This window comes from Symphodus melops (assembly GCF_947650265.1).
Source record: "Symphodus melops genome assembly, chromosome: 6".
NCBI classification, from domain to species: Eukaryota; Metazoa; Chordata; class Actinopteri; order Labriformes; family Labridae; genus Symphodus; species Symphodus melops.
In genome coordinates this window covers 28,760,787-28,780,624 of record NC_136696.1, presented here as the reverse complement: position 1 = coordinate 28,780,624, position 19,838 = coordinate 28,760,787, and the positions used below count along the sequence as shown (strand labels likewise).

Genomic DNA, 19,838 nt, shown 5'->3' with positions numbered 1-19,838 from the left:
ACAGTGAGTCTGTTGGAGTGCAGGAGATAATGAAGTGGCATTAAATAAGCGCTTTCCTGGAGGGAAGATGACTGTTAGTGTTATGCCCCCGGTTTAGGGAAACCAAGACATAACATAATAAGCAGCCCCCACTCTTCCCACGCCCAACAAACAGGCCACATTAGTTGGAAACTGCAGTTTATTGCAGAGGAGAAATTATAGCAGACCCTAAAACAATAAACAATAAAAGTCTAAACTACCCTCAACCTTACCTGTAAAAAAAGAAATGAAAATCAACAACAATATTCTTAAATAACTCCTAACAAACAAAACGTGAGAAAAAACAAAAATAGGGCTCCTCTCTATTGCTTTCTGTCTGTTTAAATTAGCAGATACAGGTTTCACATTTCAACAATTAATCCAGTTCACAGGTCATGTTTATCAAAAAACAGAAGGTTTCAGAGTGGCTTGCTGACCCTGATGAGCTCCACCATTCAAGGTCTTATCGTCTCCGTCCTCTCTCCAGTCAGCAGCAGCCTCTGCATCCCCACCTGAAGCATCCTAAAAATCCAAACACGCCCACTGACACACTCAGACAGACTACAGAGGAGGAGACGGGGATGAACAGGATCATAACAGTTTGTTATACATTTCTGTTTGCATCTATTTGTTCTTTAATCTCTGCGCAGACATCTACGTGTAAGAGTAACCGTGTCACGTCTTCATAATCTGCTGGTCACAGATGCAGTTGGATAGATAGATAGATAGATAGATAGATAGATAGATAGATAGATAGATAGATAGATACTTTATTGATCCCGAGGGAAATTCAGGGCATCCTGTAGCAGTATACAGACAGGCAGGACACAAGACATTGGTTACAATACACACCCGCTGTCCCCCCTCCCCTCTGTATACAATAATCCCAAACAAGATTTAGCAGCCCCTATGTGACTAAGAGTAAAGGTGAAACCTGTGCAGTTAGCATTAGCATTAGACTTAAAACTTATATAGTATAATGTACATAACCTGTGAGGAGAGAAAAACATGTGCTGATTAAAAGAGACCTGTAAACAGTTAAAGAGCCTTAGAAACAAAGTGCTGACCTTCTAGAAACTAGTTACATGTGTATGTACAGAGGTGTTTGAGGTAGTGCCAGAGGTGTGAGTACAGTCGTTAAACAGTCAATGCAGGGATGCAAATTGGGCTCAGCAACATAAAGGAGCAGTGATTAGCATTAAGTGTCCAAAACAATAAGGTGAAGCCAGGAGTGATTAGGGTGATTATCATTAAAGTACCCAACTATTGAGGAGCAGATTAGCATTAAGTGTTGAAGACAATAGTGACGTCGATGTTACATGAATGTTAGGAGGTGATAACAGTTCAGAGAATTCAAACTTCTGATTATGAAACTTATCAATTAATGCCTTTTCTTCCATTAAACTGGAGGATGGTTCCCCCTAAGACATATTAATATCTTAATCTATTGATTACACTACATGTTGTGGTGCCCCGTGTGAGGCTGTTTTAATTGACCAGTTTTCAAACTCTCTCTTGCTGTTTTCACACTTGAAGAAATCCTGATAATCTCTTGCTATTCATTGGATAGGCTGTATGTGAAAGCAAGCAGTCACATTTTCGCTTGAACTTCACCCCAAGTTTCTCCTTCCAGAACGCTTCGTATTTATTTCTGCAGCAAGGCAGAGAGAGCTGATGTGACAATGCAGCAGGATATTCACTCGAGAATTTAGCTCGAGCCAATAGGGCACCGCAGGAATGAGTCCTAAAACCCCAGACAGACGCAGTGACATGAAGGACATGTTAGGAGGTGATAACAGTTCATATTAAGGTTTGGCCGCAGGAATTCAATGATGTAAATCATCTTCGTCAATCATGTTGTGAGGATCTCTCCATCACTGCCTGAAGTCTTCGTGCTGCAGCATGTTTCACTCCATTTCATCACATACGTACGACTCTGAAGGTTCTCCCCCTCTGGTGTCATTTTGTAGACGTCGTCCTTCAGTGTGATCGAGCTGCTAACTCTGAGAGGAGCTAATGCTAACTAAAGGCTGAAACATCTGAATCAGTTCAGGAGGACTGCTGCTGAGATTCTTCAGACCTGATTGTCCGCGCAAAAAAAAGCAAAACTCGTTTGAAGAATCAGCAGACTTTGAGTTTATTCTGACATATCAGTGATGATCAGAAAGATTTAGATTAATTCATAATACAGAACAATAATGTGCAATGCTTCTCCTTCATCCTACATGCTGAACACTTCATACACAAGCAGTTTACTATCTCGACTTCTACTGGTTCACTTGAGTTTTTACACATCAGAGTTACTTTAAGGACCCGTTCACTTCAGAGTTATCTCAACAACAAGATGACTTACTGATACAAGTCTACATATGGCACAGTGACATGAGAACCTGTGTTCTGACTTTTATAACGTCGGGTTAACAACTGAGCTAGCTTGTTAGCTGGTAGGAAGAGTTTTTGCAGAAAATGAAGAACAAGAAAACTTTAATAAAGAAAAAATAATAATGTTGTCCCTGATTTCAGAACAAGATTTCAGACAAATAAAAACCTTCTGTTACGCTTCTTAAAAAATATCTGGATTTGACAAAGACTTTAAGACTTGAAGTTCATAAAGTGGAGTAAATGTTGATTCTGACTTCAGTGTTTGAACATCAACAGTATTTTAAGTCCTTGATGAGGATTCTCTCTGCATGTTTGTTAACAGCTGAGTCTGACATGAAACTGATGAAACTCAGTGGTTGATCTACTCAGTGTGACTGACAGGAGAGATGATCAGAGGAGCAGAGTTTTTACCACCATTGTTATTACAGGGACTAAAGAATGGGTAGAGTCTCTCAGTGAAGGAGCAGCCAGTGAAGGAGTAGATCAGAGCTGCAGCATCGACGTCATGAAAGGAGACCAGACCCTGCTCATAATCCACAAACACCCCCACCTTCTCAGGACCGGACTTCAGAGAGAGACGGACTAAAGGGTAAGCACAAGCTATGTACTCATTTTCATTCCGCAAACATATCGTCCAGACACCTTTCCGAGGAGACAGAGAGATTTCTCCCTTCCTGTTGATCGACTCTCTGGCCACTCCTACATCCCACTCAGTCTTCCCTTTAACCTGAACCTCGAAGTAAAATCTGCCTGAAGAGAAACTCTGCTTTGATAAGACCATAGCACAAGTATCAAATCTCTTTGGAGTGTCTGGGAGATTCTTCTTTTTATCACTTTTATTATCTTTAACTTGTTTTCCATCATCAGACAGGATGAGACTGGGATATGCTGTATCAGGATCGAGTGTCACATCCACCTCATACTGCTGGACTCTCTTCAGCTCCTCCTCATAGAGCTTCTTCATCTGTTCTCTGATGGTCTCCTCCAGCTGGCTCACAGCTCTCACCACAGTCCCCTCATATGAAGGTGGATGGACTCTGACTCCAGTCCAGTCCTTGGTGGGTGGAGCAGCGTTCAGTGATGTGAAGTTTTGGAGGAGGTGGAGCTGGTCTTCAGAGCCTGAGAGCTGCTTCACTTCAGTGCTTCTCTTCTCCAGCTCAGAGATTTCCTGTTCCAGCTCTTTGATGAAGCCTTCAGCCTGTTTCTCCGTCTTCCTCTGCTTCTCTTTGATCGTGTCGAGGAGCTTGTTGAGGTTTCTCTGCATCGTCTCCATCAGAGCGGTGAAGACCTGAATACCTTCTGAGATCTCTCTGTCTGCTTTCTCATCACTGAGCTCCACTGAGTGTTTGATCTCCTGAATCTTCTGTCGTCTCTTCTGGATCATCTGCTGAATGTCAGCCTCTGTCTTCCCCAGCTCGGCCTTCTTTCCTTCATATTCTTCTTTCAGAGGAACAACATCATGAGTCTTGTGATCTGTGACTGAGCACAGCATGCAGACACACATCTGGTCGTTCTTACAGAACAGCTCCAGCAGTTTGTCGTGCTTCTCACACATCCTGCCTTCCAGGTTCTCCACAGGGTCGATCAGCTGATGTCTCTTCAGACCTGACATGGTCAGATGAGGCTCCAGGTGAGTCTCACAGTAAGAAGCCAGACACACCAGGCAGGACTTCTGGGCCTTCAGTTTGGTTCCAGTGCAGACGTCACAGGGAACTTCTCCTGGTTTGGACCCGTGTTGCTCTGAGCTGCTGCTGGCTTTCTGTTGAGCTGACTGTTTGTACTGAGCAGCCATCTCAGAGATGAACTTGTTGACTTGTAGTTCTGGCCGTCTGTAGAAAACCTTGTTACAGTTGGGACACTTGTAGGGGGCGTTACTATCCCAGTGTGTAGTGATGCAGGCTTTACAGAAGTTGTGTCCACATGGAGTGCTGACTGGATCAGTGAACACATCCAGACAGATGGAGCACAGGAACTGATCTTCAGTCAGCAGACAGCTGGCAGCAGACATGTTATAATCTTTGTCCATGCTTGAATACAGAGAGTCAGCCTGGTCTGTGTTGTCACACTTCTTCCTGGAGGACGAAATTTACTGGGAAAGATAACGAAAACAAACATGAAGTTAAGTGAAGACATGGTACACTTTACTTTTAAAAACTAAATCAACACAGGAGTGAAGAGAGGGGTAATAACAGATCCATCCTGGTAGCTTCTACAGGATGTTTCTTATTGTGATGAAACTCACTTTGTAGTTTGTGGGGTGTAAAGTTTAATGAACATTTATCACAACTGTTTGAGCTCTATTCTGGCTGATGATGCACTAAGTAGCTTCGGGTGATCTTCAATCACAATTCAAGGTCACATGTTGTTCAAAATCCTCCATGTTCCTCTAACATGTGTCTCTAGTCTGTCTCCAAACCCCCCAAGGATGAGAAAAGTCCATCCTCTCCGTCTTCTGCCTGCTCCACTTTTCAGAAAATGTGTGCTCAAACAGGCCGTTTGGAGATGTTCCCCTCATGACATCACAAAGGGCAGTAGCCCCTCCCCCAGGTGGGTGACACTCCCACAGCTAGGTGTTTGTTCTGTCCTCTGAGTCTGCCTTCTCACCGTAAACAATAGGACATGGAGCCAGAAAGCAGCGAGTACACCCGAGCCCTTCCAGAGAGGGGGCGTGGTCAGACACAGCTCATTTACATATTTAAAGCTACAGACACAGAAACAGCCTGTTCTGAGCAGGGCTGAAATAGAGGGGTTTATAGACATGATCAAATACAGGATCAGAGTGGATTTACAACAACACACTTCACACACATGATGAAGAGGAGCGAGGACACTGATTTCACCTGAAGAGGAGGAGGAGATCATGTGACCTTTAAGTGAGTTATTTAGTCCCCTTATTAGATGACATATAATCATTTTGAGATGTTCAGTCACACAAACTGAATAAATGTAATTTAACTCTTTCCCCGCCAGAGAATTCTAGAATGTTTGCCAGCCAGCGCCAGCCTTTTTCACCATTTTCACCAATCTTTCAAGACTCACAGAATATTTTGTTCTTTGAATATGTAAATATTGAATACATCAAAAGAAAGATCAGAGCCTCTGCTTTCATATACAAAAAAACTATTTTATTCAAACTTCATTCAATCTTTTTTTATCAGCACTTGAATATCGGCCATTTTCACAAAAAAACCACATTCCAGACAAAAAGCTGAGAAAACAGCACTTTTGTAAAACACACTTATTTTCAAGAAAAAAAGTGATTTTGAGTTTACATTTGGATTCTTTTTACTTTCATTTGACAACTACAGTTATATTTTAAAATAAATAACTAAAATAAATAAAAATTATTACATAAAATTATTAATTTTCTTTGAATAGTGTAGCACTACAACATTTACAAACTATATTATACATTTTTCTTCTCTTATACACTCAGAAATACTTTGTTTTTACAAACACTTAAATATCATTATTATTTTCAATAATAAAATATTAGTTGAACAAAAACCTGATCAAGAAGAGAGACAATTGTGTCTCCCAGGGAAGTGCCTTCTCCGCAATAGGGTTTCATGTTGTAACAGTAGCCTGTGTCAGAATCGCAAAGGATGTAGGATTTGAACCCATATTTGACAGGTTTTTGGGGATTGTACACCCTGAACGCTAGCCGTCCACGCCACAGAAGCATACCCTCATCAATGCAAATGTTGGTGTTAGGTTGATACATTTGACTGAATTTAGATATAAGGTAATATAAGACAGGGCAGACTTTGTACAACCTGTCAGTGCTATTTGCTGGCCTTGATTCATAATCATTGGAGTGTAGAAATCTCCATATGATTTCAAACCGGTTGTGGGACATGACCTTGTTGAAGTAGGGGGTGACCAAAATGTCATCTGTAGACCAGTACATTTCAAGGTCAGACTTACGAATGATATGATCAAGAGCAGCAGCATCATTTAGAGGTCCAGGATTCTCAGTGAAAAGGAAAGTCTTTTGGCTGCCAGTTCATTTCTTTCCACATCAGATTACCTGGACCAGGACCTGCACCTGGCTGGTTTACAGACCCTCTTGCTTGGTCACCAGGTACTTGACCTCCACCACACCCATAAGATCCACAGGTCCGACCTCTGCCTCTTTGCTGTGTTCGACCTGTAAATAATTAGAAAGACAATTTTTTTATTCAACAGTGTGATGTGCACAAAGAGAGTTAACTCTTCATATCATATCTTACCTCTTTCACCTTGGGTAGTTCTGTATAAAGGACACCTGGGCCTTGAATCCCTGGACTCTGTGTGTAAAATGACAGTAAAATGTCATCAAATATTCATTTGGTAAATAGTTTGTGTACAAAATGAAAGCTAAATTATTTCTTTTTTTATCTTCTCTCACAAGTTAGCAGATGCTCTTGTCTTGTAGTATCTAATAATCATACAATCCAAGTAACATACTATCAAACTAAATAAAATATGTTATCATGACTCACCTCTTGCACCTACGTGTATGTCTGGACCTTGGAGACCTGGATCTTGGAGACCTGGATCTTGGAGACCTGGACTCTGTGTCTGGAAATTACAATAAAATGTCCGTCAAAAATTCGTTTGGTACATAGTTTATGTACAAAACTGAGAGATATGTTATTTCGACGTCACGTTATCTCATGAATTATCAGATGCATATGCTATCACGGTGAATCAAAAAATAACGTGATCATATCTTACCTCTTACACGTCCTGAATCCCTCCATTCACTGTCGCCGCTGCTGTCTTCATCCAGATCAGTTTCACGGAGGTCAAAAAATGAATTATCAGAGTCTGTATCGATAATTAACTCTGTAGCTTCCACAGCCGAATATCTCCTTGCTGGCGCCGGCATGTTTGTACTGTTCAAGAGCTTTTATCTCATATCTATACGGCTAATGTTGACTTTTTGACGCGCGTCAAACTCTCATACAGACTGATAGAACACCGCCCGCTGGAAAATAAGGACGAAGAAAATGTTTGTTTTTTTTCTCTCTACTTTCCCGCGAGTGGTCTTGTTTGTTGGTTTTTGACCCCACAGTCCTGTAACTTTTTCACAATGTCCGCCAGAGCGCCCCCTATCATATTACACTGAAAACACCAATTGACGGAAAATTCCGTCAATGGCGGGGAACGGTTGGATCCAAATGACGGAATATTCCGTCAATGGCGGAGAATGAGTTAATAATTCAGCCTATGATGTTTCCAAAATGAAGTTGTTAGGGTTAGGGTTCTTTTTAGAGAGCGGCGTGGTTTGCAAAGTCTTAAAGGCTGCAGCCAGTCTATGATTACAGCCCCACCTAGTGGCGGGTGGCGGCTTTAGTGTTTGAGAACAACATACACATAGACACGTGTGTGACACTCCAAAAAATCCTGACTACGTGTTGCGTCAACGCAAAAAGGACTGTGATTGGTCCGCTCAGAACGTCATTTCCGACAGTTTCTTTCCGGTCACAACGGAAATTTTAAAAGGCTGTAAACGGCGAAGAAAATCAGCCGATTGACATTCAAAAGTAGCAAAAATTGCATTTCTTCATCCAGGCTCCTCAGTGGGCTAACGAGTGTGTTCAGTTCACCCGTTTTCAGCCTCGATTGGTTTAGTCGTCGGACAGACCACCTCCTCAAACGTCTACTTTGTCGCCACTGCCCCTAGTGGCGGGGTGTGTTCAGTCTTTTAGGTTATCTCTGTCACAAAGTCTAAAGTCACCACAGATCCAGACACTCCCTCTCGTCCTCTAATAAACCTCTTCCCGTCAGTTTAACCACCTGACCAGAGGCACCACCCTCAAACTGACCCGTTCCCTCGTTCTCTCTCATTTCTCCAGAACTATTTACAGACGCAACTTCAACTCTTCCCTGGTCACTTTGACTTTTTGTACTCAGCTTTGCAGCATTTTTATTTTCTTCCTGGAAATTGTAAAAAGAAACAAAACAAAACGATTTTTCTTTTTTAACACCGACAGCTACAGATGAACCTCACAAATAAAGAGAAATGGTTTGTTACAGCCCTGAGAGGAACTTCCAGTCTAAGAACAGCAGAGGTTTCTGACTTCATTCAAGTTATTGGAACAAAGCAAAAATGATCACTGAGCTGTACTGACTAAAGTCTGACCAGGTCATTTCATATCAAGCCTGTGCACGTCAGAAAATTTCAGTTTTATCACTTTATAAGCAATAATAAAACAGCACAGAAAACTGGACACTGATCTTTGTACTTCTCTGTACAGCAGACTCATAAAATATGCTTGTTTTCTTTTAGCACAACATCTTCATGTTATTTTTTTTCTTTGGACGTGATTCCTTGTAGCTTATGCTTTGAAAACGTATATATGTGGTTAAACACACTTAATAATAAACGGAGTGGATCATCATGATTATTTTTTAAATGAAAACAGGTAAACACTACATGAATGGATTCATGCTAATGCTAGCTGTAGCTGCTCCCTGTCACACCTGAAGGTGTCAGAGGTGATTTACCTCTCTTTGTAAGAACACATTGCCTTTTATTTTAAATCAAAATGATCCTTTAATGATACTTTATGTTTTTATATGGTGAAACAGATTGTTTTTACAAAGTCAGATTGCAGCTTGAACTCTCATTTGAATATTTACTCAGAGCATTTTGACCTGGTTGGGCGCTGTACTCACCGGTGTTTGAAAGAGGCTCTGCTGGAAAGTTGAGAAAAACTGGAAGGATTCACCGTCAGAGAGTCGATGAGAGAAACAGACTTTTCTTGACTGCAGCTCAGCTCTCACTCAGACTTTCACTTAAAATTAAAGTTATCTGATATCAAAGCTCCTCCTCTTTCGGTGTAGCTCCTCCTACTTTGAGTGTTTCTCTGTAAGGGAGGTTTTATTGCCTCCTCTGGAAATACCTGGACAAAGTACAGAGTGAAACAAATAAAATCCAGAGTGACTGAGTAAAGGCAGGTGAGCAAAACTGTGACAGTGTGCGATAAAAGAAAAATGTTAACCTTATTTTTGTTGCACACGTAAAGAAATGAATCTCAGTGTGTTTTACATGTTTAATGTCGAGCTCAGCGACAAACAGAAAGCACATTGTTGAGAAGTCGCTTCTGCACATTGAGCTACAATGTGACTACACTGCCTAACAAGGACTTTCTCACCTGTGCGCCGACGTGAGTGGCCGCACTTTCTGTAGCTCCGTCCCTGTCGTACACGTCTGATATGTTATTCGTTTGTTGTGGCTCTGTGCCAACTTCTACTTTTATAGTTTTTATAGTACTATACTATATAGTTTCTATAGTACACCTTCAGTGTATAACTTTATGTATCCTATGGATACTTTTTCGTGCCTTCGTGGAAATAGCAGCGGAAAACTTTCTTATTCAAGGGAGACGCTGCTCTCGCTCCGGTCAGCGGTACAAGCCGGCGTCGTTCACCCAATACCAGAGGAGCTGAGGCGGAGGTACAGAGGCTGTAGAGCTGGGGCTCTGGTAAGGGCTAAGCTCGCGGCTAAGCGATGGAGGTACATGCCCTCGGTTCCAGTGATAGTTATGGGGAACGTAAACTGTCTAACCAACAAGACAGACGAGCTGGCTGCTCTTGTGAGGAACAACCGGACATTTAGAGAGTGCAGTTTAATGTGCCTCACAGAAACCTGGCTGACTCAAAACACCCCGGACGCTAACGTGGATCTACCGGGCTTCACTACAGTGAGAGCGGACAGAGACACGAAACGCAGCGGCAAACGGAAAGGAGGAGGACTCGCGCTGTTCATTAACAACAGATGGTGCCACCATGGACATGTTACTGTGAAGGAGGCAACGTGCAGCAAAGACATCGAGCTGCTGGCGGTGGGTCTCCGTCCTTACTACATGCCGAGGGAATTTTCTCACGCGATCGTGGTCTGTGTTTACATTCCTCCCCGGGCACACGCCGAAACTGCGTGTGACGTCATCCACGCGACCACCTCAAGATTACAAACGCTGCTGTCATGATTCCATCATGGCAGGTCCCTCCTTCCCCTTTGTGTGGTTTGTATTCCCTGTCTGTGATCCTCATGTTTCTTTCTCCTGTTAGTCTCTGTGTATTGGCTGTAGGCGTGGCTACCTGGGTGCTGGCTGCACCAGGTGTACCTAATCTCTTCATCAACACCTGGCTGTATTTAAACCTGGGATTCCTCTGCCTCGGTGCCAGATCGTTGCGTCTACCAGTGTGGTAGTAGCGTTCTTGTGGATCACGGCCTTTTGTGCATATTTATCTGGCTTGGTTAAGCTGGGAACTAACTCCTCTGTGCTTCCTCACTTTAGATCGTTGTGTTTTTGGATTCGTGTGTGTTCGTCACTACCTGCTCACTGCCTGCTGATCTTCTCAGAAGGAACTGCACTACGGGACTGGAGACTCACTTCACACTCGGACCGAGTGTTCACCTCACAATTGGGATTCCTGGAAACATCACCCCCTCCCCCTCACTGTCACTTGTTTATTAAATTGGATACTGGCTTGAACTTGTTTGACGAGTGGTGCTTTTGGGTCCGATCCAGTCGGAGATCGTAACAGCTGCACCCGGATGCTTTCATTGCCATCTCAGGGGACTTTAACCATGTTACATTGAACTCCACACTACCGGACTTTCACCAGTTTGTAAGCTGTCCCACCAGGAAGAACAGGACAATAGACCTCCTGTATGCAAACGTGAAGGACGCCTACACTGCCACCCCCCTACCACCTCTGGGTAAGTCCGACCACAACCTGGTCCTACTAAAGCCACAGTACAAAACTATGATCCAGAGACAACCGATAACTACTCGCACCTTCGGAAAGTGGTCTCCTGAGGCAGAGGAGGTGCTCAGAGACTGTTTTGAGACCACTGACTGGAGTGCCCTGCAAGAGACTCATGGTGATGACATTGAGGGGGTCACACACTGCACAACTGACTACATGAACTTCTGTATGGACGTTGTGGTTCCCACTAAAACTGTGCGCTGCTTCCCGAATAACAAGCCCTGGATCACCAGCGATGTCAAGGAGATCCTTAACAGGAAGAAAAGGGCATTCAAGGAGGGTTCAGGCAGAGCTGAAGCGTGTGCAGGGGGAACTCAAGGTCAGACTCCGAGAGGCAAAGGAGGAGTACAGAAGGAAAGTAGAACAGAAGCTGCAGCAGAACAACATGAGGGAGGTCTGGGAGGGCATGAAAACCATCACAGGCTGCAAAAAGAAAAACAACAACGCAGAAGACGGGGACCCTGAGAGAGCAAACCAGCTCAACTTGTTTTTTAACAGGTTCGACAGCCCCGTCGCTGCAGCCAGTGCCTGTCCCCCCAGCACGCCTCTACACACCCCCTCCCCCCCTCTCACTCCCCCCAACACCTCCACCAGAACAGATACAACCTCCAGTGACAATCCATCCCCCCTCCCCCCCACCATCACCAGAGACCAGGTGAGCAAGGAGCTGAAGAGACTCCGCCCCAGGATGCTAAAGGCCTGCTCTGCTGAGCTGGGGGAGCCACTTCAGCATATCTTCAACATGAGCCTGTGGCTCGGGAAGGTTCCTGTGCTCTGGAAGACCTCGTGCCTCACCCCTGTCCCCAAAAAGAAAAACCCCAGTGAGCCAGGCGACTTCAGACCAATCGCTCTGACATCCCACGTTATGAAGACCTCCGAACGGCTGCTGCTCCAACACCTCAGACCCCAGGTACAACACGCACAGGATCCCCTGCAGTTTGCATACCAGGCAAAGGTGGGCGTGGACGATGCCATCCTCTATCTTCTACACAGGGCTTACTCTCATCTGGACAAAGGGAGCAGCGTGATGAGAATCATGTTCTTTGATTTCTCAAGCGCTTTCGACACCATCCATCCCCTCCTACTGAGAGACAAGCTGACCGAGATGAGGGTGGACTCGCACCTGGTGAGGTGGATCACGGACTACCTCACAGAGAGACCACAGTACGTCAGACTGAAGGACTGCACATCTGAGACTGTGGTCAGCAGCACCGGAGCACCACAGGGGACCGTGCTCTCTCCTGTCCTGTTCACCCTGTACACCTCTGACTTCCAGTATAACTCTGAGCTCTGCCACATGCAGAAATACTCGGACGACACTGCGATAGTTGCTTGTGTCAGGGATGGACAGGAGGAGGAGTACAGGAGCCTGATCGAGGACTTTGTGACGTGGTGCAGTGACAACCATCTGCAGCTAAACACCTCCAAGACCAAGGAGATGGTGGTGGACTTCCGAAGGAACAAACCACATCTAGAACCTGTTTCCATCGGCGGGGTCGACATGGAGGTGGTCAGGACCTACGGGTACCTGGGGCTGCAGCTGGATGACAAGCTGGATTGGTCGCCTAACATGGACACTACCTGCAGGAAGGGACAGAGTCGTCTGTACTTCCTGAGAAGGCTGGGGTCCTTCAACATCTGCAAAAAGCTGCTGCAGATGTTCTACCAGTCTGTGGTGTCCAGCGTCCTCTTCTACGCAGTGGTGTGCTGGGGAGGAAGCTGTAAGAAGAGGGACGCAGCACGCCTGGACAGACTGGTGAGGAGGGCCAGCTCTGTGGTGGGCACAGAGCTGGACTCACTGGTGACAGTGGTAGAGAGGAGGTCCCTGGACAAAATGCTCTCCATCATGGACAACACACACCACCCTCTGCACAGCACCTTCACCGGGCAGAGGAGCATGTTCAGCGACAGACTGCTGTCACAGCCATGCTCCACGGACAGGCTCAAGAACTCTTTTGTCCCCCTATAGGCCATCAGATTGTACAACACCTCACTGTCACGGCAGGGAAGAGGCACACGGTGAACCCTGAACCCTTTTTTTTTTTTTTTCTTTTCACTTTTTTCTCATTCCTCATCTGCTCTGCTGACCTCAGAGTCAGCCCCCAGTTGGACACTTTAATGCATATTGATAGTCACCTTACTGAGCACTGGTCACTCTAAAGATAATCACCCTAATCATGTCTGGTTTCATCCTACTGTTGTGTTTAGCTACATCTGTAATGGTTGACATGATCACCCTAATTAGGTCAAGTTTCACTCTATTGTCTTCAACACTTAATGCTAATCTGCTCCTCAATAGTTGGGTACTTAACAATAATCACCCTAATCACTCCTGGTTTCACCTTATTGTCTAGGACACTTAATGCAAATCACTGCTCCTTTAAGTTGGTGAGCCAATTTACATTCCTGCATTGACTGTTTAATGACTGTACTCACACCTCTGGCACTACCTCAAACACCTCTGTACATGCACATGTAACTAGTTTCTAGAAGGTCAGCACTTTGTTTCTAAGGCTGTTTAACTGTTTACAGGTCTCTCTTAACCAACACATGTTTTCTCTCCTTCACAGGTTATGTACATTATGCTATATAAGTTTTAAGTCCCGAATGTCCCCATTGGGGATCAATAAAGTTATATCCTATCCTATCCTAATCCTAATTGTCCTATCCTATCCTAATTGCTAATGCTAACTGCACAGGTTTAACATATAATTATGTTTACTCTTAGTCACATAGGGGCTGCTAAATCTTGTTTGGGGGATTATTGTATACAGAGGGGAGGGGGGCCAGTGGGTGTGTATTGTAACTAATGTTTATACTCCACCTTGTGGTGAAAATAGGAAACAACACCTAAATCTGTCTGTCCATCTTTGGAGCACAATTTATATTTAACCTTAAAAGTAAATAAAGCAAATAAAGATTGAATACAGTAAATTAACTATTTCCAAAAATGAGACCACATTTAAACACTTCTAACTTCCCATCTTCACATTTTCAAAATACAATCAAGGAAATGTCGAGCATGTCCCCATATTGAAACAGGGATGATGGTATCAAGGAACAAACGGTAAAATGAAGAGTTACAAGCAGAAGTTAGCGCGTGTTATTTTTATCTGTTGAGTGGACGCCTGATTTAGCGGTCTTGATGCTGTCAGATGAAGCTAGCTGTCAGCTAGCCTCAGAATATGTATTGTGCTAACTTAGACACGAGGAATCCAAAACGCCTTCAGGATTTGTTAACTGCTTTTCCTTCCATGTATTCAGTTTCCTTTGTTTTAGTCAAACCTATAAATGGAAATATCAAGTTTAACTTTTATACAGTCTGACTTCTTGTTACAACCACTGAGTCGCCCCCTGCTGGTCTCAGGAAATATTTCAGGTTAAAGAAACTTCAGCTTTGGATTTACCTTTTAAATCAACAAAGCTTTGTCTAATTCTTTCTCAGTCTATGGATCATATCAGCTGCTCAGAACAAGTCGTCCCTAAAATTAGACTTTGTTTTCATGCACACCTATATGTGGTGAAAAGAGCTGATGGAGTTCTTCATCACATGATTTGATCCTAACAATCATCACCTGTTGGTGTAGTTTGATTTGGATGGACAGTGAAACGTAATCAGACACGTGAAAACAACTTTACACACTTTTATTTAACAACAAGAGAAAAGGCAACTGGCAACTGTTCACGGGTCATTTATGCCGACATTCATCAATCCTTAAAAGAATCAGTATTTGACACAAACACATTTCAGAAAAGTTCATAAAGTGGAGTAAATGTTGATTCTGACTTCAGTGTTTGAACATCAACAGTATTTTAAGTCCTTGATGAGGATTCTCCCTGCATGTTTGTTAACAGCTGAGTCTGACATGAAACTGATGAAACTCAGTGGTTGATCTATTCAGTGTGACTGACAGGAGAGATGATCAGAGGAGCAGAGTTTTTACCACCATCGTTAGGACAGGGACCAAAGTATGGGTAGAGTCTCTCAGTGAAGGAGCAGCCAGTGAAGGAGTAGATCAGAGCTGCAGCATCAACGTCATAAAAGGAGACCAGACCCTCCTCATAATCCACAAACATCCCCACCTTCTCAGGACCGGACTTCAGAGAGAGACGGACTGGAGGGTCAGCACAAGCTTTGTACTCATTTTCATTTCTCAAACATATCGTCCAGAAACCATACCGAGGACACAGAGTGATTTCTCCCTTCCTGTTGATCGACTCTCTGGCCACTCCTACATCCCACTCAGTCTTCCCTTTAACCTGAACCTCGAAGTAAAATCTGCCTGAAGAGAAACTCTGCTTTGATAAGACAATACCATACTTAGTAAATCTCTTTGGAGTGTCTGGGAGATTCTTCTTTTCATCACCATCTTTAACTTGTTTTCCATCATCAGACAGGATGAGATTAGGATGTGCTGTATCAGGATCGAGTGTCACATCCACCTCATACTGCTGGACCCTCTTCAGCTCCTCCTCATAGATCAGCTTCTTCATCTGTTCTCTGATGGTCTCCTCCAGCTGGCTCACAGCTCTCACCACAGTCCCCTCATATGAAGGTGGATGGACTCTGACTCCAGTCCAGTCCTTGGTGGGTGGAGCAGCGTTTAGTGATGTGAAGTTTTGGAGGAGGTGGAGCTGGTCTTCAGAGCCTGAGAGCTGCTTCACTTCAGTGCTTCTCTTCTCCAGCTCAGAGATTTCCTGTTCCAGCTCTTTGATGAAGCCTTCAGCCTGTTTCTCCGTCTTCCTCTGCTTCTCTTTGATCGTGTCGATGAGCTCGGCCTGGCTTCTCTCAACAGATTCTTTCAGAGCGGTGAAGACCTGAACACCTTCTGAGATCTCTTTGTCTGCTTTAACATCACTGAGCTCCACTGAGTGTTTGATCTCCTGAATCTTCTGTTGTCTCTTCTGGATCATCTGCTGAATGTCAGCCTCTGTCTTCCCCAGCTCGGCCTTCTTTCCTTCATATTCTTCTTTCAGAGGAACAACATCATGAGTCTTGTGATCTGTGACTGAGCACAGCATGCAGACACACATCTGGTCGTTCTTACAGAACAGCTCCAGCAGTTTGTCGTGCTTCTCACACATCCTGCCTTCCAGGTTCTCCATGGGGTCGATCAGCTGATGTCTCTTCAGACCTGACATGGTCAGATGAGGCTCCAGGTGAGTCTCACAGTAAGAAGCCAGACACACCAGGCAGGACTTCTGGGCCTTCAGTTTGGTTCCAGTGCAGACGTCACAGGGAACTTCTCCTGGTTTGGACCTGTGTTGCTCTGAGCTGCTGCTGGCTTTCTGTTGAGCTGACTGTTTGTACTGAGCAGCCATCTCAGAGATGAACGTGTTGACTTGTAGTTCTGGCCGTCTGTAGAAAACCTGGTTACAGTTGGGACACTTGTACGGGGCGTTACTATCCCAGTGTGTAGTGATGCAGGCTTTACAGAAGTTGTGTCCACATGGAGTGCTGACTGGATCAGTGAACACATCCAGACAGATGGAGCACAGGAACTGATCTTCAGTCAGCAGACAGCTGGCAGCAGACATGTTTATAGGTTTGTCCATGCTTGAATACATAGATTCATCCTGGTCTGTGTCGTCACACTTCTTCCTGGAGGACGAAATTTACTGGGAAAGATAACGAAAACAAACATGAAGTTAAGTGAAGACATGGTACACTTTTAAAAACTAAATCAACACAGGAGTGAAGAGAGGGGTAATAACAGATCCATCCTGGTAGCTTCTACATGATGGATCTTATGATGATGAAACTAATTTTGCAGTTTGTGGGGTGTAAGGTTTAATGAACATTTATCACAACTGTTTGAGCTCAATTCTGGCTGATGATGCACTAAGTAGCTTCGGGTGATCTTCAATCACAATTCAAGGTCACTTATTGTTCAAAATCCTCCATGTTCCTCCAACATGTGTCTCTAGTCTGTCTACAAACCCCCCAATGATGAGAAAAGTCCATCCTCTCCGTCTTCTGCCTGCTCCACTCTTCAGAAAATGTGTGCTCAAACAGGCCGTTTGGAGATGTTCCCTTCATGACATCACAAAGGGCAGTAGCCCCTCCCCCAGGTGGGTGACACTCCCACAGCTAGGTGTTTGTTCTGCCCTCTGAGTCTGCCTTCTCACCGTAAACAATAGGACATGGAGCCAGAAAGCAGCGAGTACACCCGAGCCCTTCCAGAGAGGGGGCGTGGCCAGACACAGCTCATTTACATATTTAAAGCTACAGACACAGAAACAGCCTGTTCTGAGCAGGGCTGAAATAGAGGGGTTTATAGACATGATCAAATACAGGATCAGAGTGGATTTACAACAACACACTTCACACACATGATGAAGAGGAGCGAGGACACTGATTTCACCTGAAGAGGAGGAGGAGATCATGTGACCTTTAAGTGAGTTATTTAGTCCCCTTATTAGATGACATCTAATCATTTTGAGACGTTCAGTCACACAAACTGAATAAATGTAATTTAATAATTCAGCCTATGATGTTTCCAAAATGAAGTTGTTAGGGTTAGGGTTCTTTTTAGAGTGCGGCGTGGTTTGCAAAGTCTTAAAGGCTGCAGCCAGTCTATGATTACAGCCCCACCTAGTGGCGGGTGGTGGCTTTAGTGTTTGAGAACAACATACACATAGACACGTGTGTGACACTCCAAAAAATCCTGACTACGTGTTGCGTCAACGCAAAAAGGACTGTGATTGGTCCGCTCAGAACGTCATTTCCGACAGTTTCTTTCCGGTCACAACGGAAATTTTAAAAGGCTGTAAACGGCGAAGAAAATCAGCCGATTGACATTCAAAAGTAGCAAAAATTGCATTTCTTCATCCAGGCTCCTCAGTGGGCTAACGAGTGTGTTCAGTTCACCCGTTTTCATCCTCGATTGGTTTAGTCGTCGGACAGACCACCTCCTCAAACGTCTACTTTGTCGCCACTGCCCCCTAGTGGCGGGGTGTCTTCAGTCTTCTTGGTTATCTCTGTCACAAAGTCTAAAGTCACCACAGATCCAGACACTCCCTCTCGTCCTCTAGTAAACCTCTTCCCGTCAGTTTAACCACCTGACCAGAGGCACCACCCTCAAACTGACCCGTTCCCTCGTTCTCTCTCATTTCTCCAGAACTATTTACAGACGCAACTTCAACTCTTCCCTGGTCACTTTGACTTTTTGTACTCAGCTTTTCAGCATTTTTATTTTCTTCCTGGAAATTGTAAAAAGAAACAAAACAAAAAGATTTTTCTTTTTTAACACCGACAGCTACAGATGAACCTCACAAATAAAGAGAAATGGTTTGTTACAGCCCTGAGAGGAACTTCCAGTCTAAGAACAGCAGAGGTTTCTGACTTCATTCAAGTTATTGGAACAAAGCAAAAATGAGCTGTACTGACTAAAGTCTGACCAGGTCATTTGATATCAAGCCTGTGCACGTCAGAAAATTTCAGTTTTATCACTTTATAAGCAATAATAAAACAGCACAGAAAACTGGACACTGATCTTTGTACTTCTCTGTACAGCAGACTCATAAAATATGCTTGTTTTCTTTTAGCACAACGTCTTCATGTTATTTTTTTTCTTTGGACGTGATTCCTTGTAGCTTATGCTTTGAAAACGTATATATGTGGTTAAACACTTAATAATAAACGGAGTGGATCATCATGGTTATTTTTTAAATGAAAACAGGTAAACACTACATGAATGGATTCATGCTAATGCTAGCTGTAGCTGCTCCCTGTCACACCTGAAGGTGTCAGAGGTGATTTACCTCTCTTTGTAAGAACACATTGCCTTTTATTTTAAATCAAAATGATCCTTTAATGATACTTTATGTTTTTATATGGTGAAACAGATTGTTTTTACAAAGTCAGATTGCAGCTTGAACTCTCATTTGAATATTTACTCAGAGCATTTTGACCTGGTTGGGCGCTGTACTCACCGATGTTTGAAAGAGGCTCTGCTGGAAAGTTGAGAAAAACTGGAAGGATTCACCGTCAGAGAGTCGATGAGAGAAACAGACTTTTCTTGACTGCAGCTCTGCTTTCACTCAGACTTTCACTTTAAATTAAAGTTATCTGATATCAAAGCTCCTCCTCTTTCCGTGTAGCTCCTCCTACTTTGAGTGTTTCTCTGTAAGGGAGGTTTTATTGCCTCCTCTGGAAATACCTGGACAAAGTACAGAGTGAAACAAATAAAATACAGAGTGACTGAGTAAAGGCAGGTGAGCAAAACTGTGACAGTGTACGATAAAAGAAAAATGTTAACCTTATTTTTGTTGCACACGTAAAGAAATGAATCTCAGTGTGTTTTACATGTTTAATGTCGAGCTCAGCGACAAACAGAAAGCACAGAAAGTACATTGAGCTACAATGTGACTACACTGCCTAACAAGGACTTTCTCACCTGTGCGCCGACGTGAGTGGCCGCACTTTCAGTAGCTCCGTCCCTGTCGTACCCGTCTGATATGTTATTCGCTTGTTTTGGCTCTGTGCCAACTTCTACTTTTATAGTTTTTATAGTACTATACTATATAGTTTCTATAGTACACCTTCAGTGTATAACTTTATGTATCCTATGGATACTTTTTCGTGCCTTCGTGGAAATAGCAGCGGAAAACTTTCTTATGCAAGGGAGACGCTGCTCTCGCTCCGGTCAGCGGGACAAGCCGGCGTCGTT

The 19,838-nt window shown here is 43.8% G+C and overlaps 1 protein-coding gene and 1 long non-coding RNA gene across 2 annotated transcripts; both read right to left on the bottom strand.

Moving 5' to 3' along the window:
- Positions 1 to 939: 939 nt before the first annotated feature.
- On the bottom strand, positions 940 to 19,197 carry LOC306825866 (uncharacterized protein). The gene is made up of 3 exons (XM_079346826.1): positions 19,102 to 19,197; positions 15,072 to 16,785; positions 940 to 4,485 (listed from the first exon to the last, which is right to left on the bottom strand). Exons 2-3 carry the CDS (start codon positions 16,732 to 16,734, stop codon positions 2,762 to 2,764), a joined length of 3,387 nt encoding a protein of 1,128 aa, XP_079202952.1. The 5' UTR covers positions 16,735 to 16,785; positions 19,102 to 19,197; the 3' UTR covers positions 940 to 2,761.
- LOC306825577 lies at positions 6,370 to 7,177 on the bottom strand. Its single transcript, XR_013779292.1, has 3 exons — positions 6,885 to 7,177; positions 6,633 to 6,689; positions 6,370 to 6,550 (listed from the first exon to the last, which is right to left on the bottom strand). It is a non-coding gene; the product is annotated as an uncharacterized lncRNA (long non-coding RNA).
- Positions 19,198 to 19,838: the final 641 nt, after the last annotated feature.